The following is a 1079-nucleotide window of genomic DNA, read 5'->3' as shown; positions in this document are numbered from 1 at the left end:
AGTATGAAGACGACCAGCCCTCTCTTCATTTTTGTGCGTACTTTCATTCTGCGCAAGAATTTTTCAATTCTGTAAAGCCAATTAAAAGTTATTCTAATAGAAAAAAGTGTCGGTATAGTAGTCACTCCAGCATCCCCTTAAGAGGGACTTGTACAACGCCGTGGTGATGAAATGCAGATTCGTCAGTCTAGTATGTAAGTTTCCCGTTAAAACTCTGCCGGCGAAAGCGTGCGCTGTTACTAGGAAAATTATGAAGCGGAATGTCGAGTGGGTCATTCGTGAAATGAAGGAATCCGAATCTTGAAATTATCTTGCAAAAAGTACCGAGTTGACCGCGCGCGCTGTATCGTTGCCGTTCGTCGAGCCAACTGCCTCACGTTCAACGATTTCTTGCAGCCGAGGAGGTGACGAAGTCGAGCTTCCGCCGCAAGGTGTGGGACTACATGACGAAGAATGAGCTGGTCAACTTCCCCGTCAATATATACAAGCGTATACCGAACTTCAAAGGCGCCGCGGAGGTGGCGCAGTGGCTGATCGAGTTGGACGTGTTTAAGAAGGCAAGAGTCATCAAGATAAATCCAGACAAGCCGCAGGAGCCAGTGAGGTTCTCGGCCCTGGAGGCCAACAAGGTAACGGAACACGTAGGTAAAGGAACACGTGTCACAATTTAACTTACAACGTAGGCGTAAGTACTGTCTGAACATGTGTACGAGGAAAGCGTGTGTTTACTGTTTGTTCACCTTCTTGTGCAGTTGCATCTCTCGACTCGATGGAGTCGAACCGAGCCCTACAGATTCTGAGAGCTTCAGGAATCTTGAGAATATTATCTCTTTCGTGCTGGACAGATTGAGCGTTGTATATTACAGCAATAATTTGTATAGGAAAGCTGCGACTGTGTGCGCATTGAATGCCTTGTTAACGTATAACCAGTCAAACACAAAAGCTTTTCGTAGATGGGTGTACATTAAGAAAATTACGCCCAAAGAAGTCGCAAGCTTAGCTATGCTGGACTGCTTGACCAGTGATGAAGATGAGATAAAGAGCGAACTGGGACTTTCAATCGATATCTCTAAGTGCGA

General features: G+C 45.8%; 1 protein-coding gene across 1 annotated transcript; it reads left to right on the top strand.

Annotated features, from left to right (window-relative positions):
- Positions 1 to 11: 11 nt before the first annotated feature.
- LOC105558760 (methenyltetrahydrofolate synthase domain-containing protein-like) lies at positions 12 to 695 on the top strand. The gene is made up of 2 exons (XM_012006690.1): positions 12 to 194; positions 397 to 695. The coding sequence occupies exons 1-2, from the start codon at positions 167 to 169 to the stop codon at positions 669 to 671; spliced, it is 303 nt and encodes a 100-aa protein (XP_011862080.1). The 5' UTR covers positions 12 to 166; the 3' UTR covers positions 672 to 695.
- Positions 696 to 1079: the final 384 nt, after the last annotated feature.

Source organism: Vollenhovia emeryi, unplaced genomic scaffold, assembly GCF_000949405.1.
Source record: "Vollenhovia emeryi isolate VEMERY1.0 unplaced genomic scaffold, V.emery_V1.0 DF951589.1, whole genome shotgun sequence".
In the NCBI taxonomy this organism is placed as follows: Eukaryota; Metazoa; Arthropoda; class Insecta; order Hymenoptera; family Formicidae; genus Vollenhovia; species Vollenhovia emeryi.
The sequence above is the reverse complement of the archived record's forward strand: the minus strand, read 5'-3'. Positions and strand labels throughout refer to the sequence as shown.

Bases quoted from the DNA above. Each gene is read 5' to 3' on its own strand.
- LOC105558760 (XM_012006690.1), top strand. From the start codon at position 167: ATGAAATGCAGATTCGTCAGTCTAGTAT. The intron at 195-396 runs GTAAGTTTCCCG...GATTTCTTGCAG, and splicing joins CAGATTCGTCAGTCTAGTAT to CCGAGGAGGTGACGAAGTCG.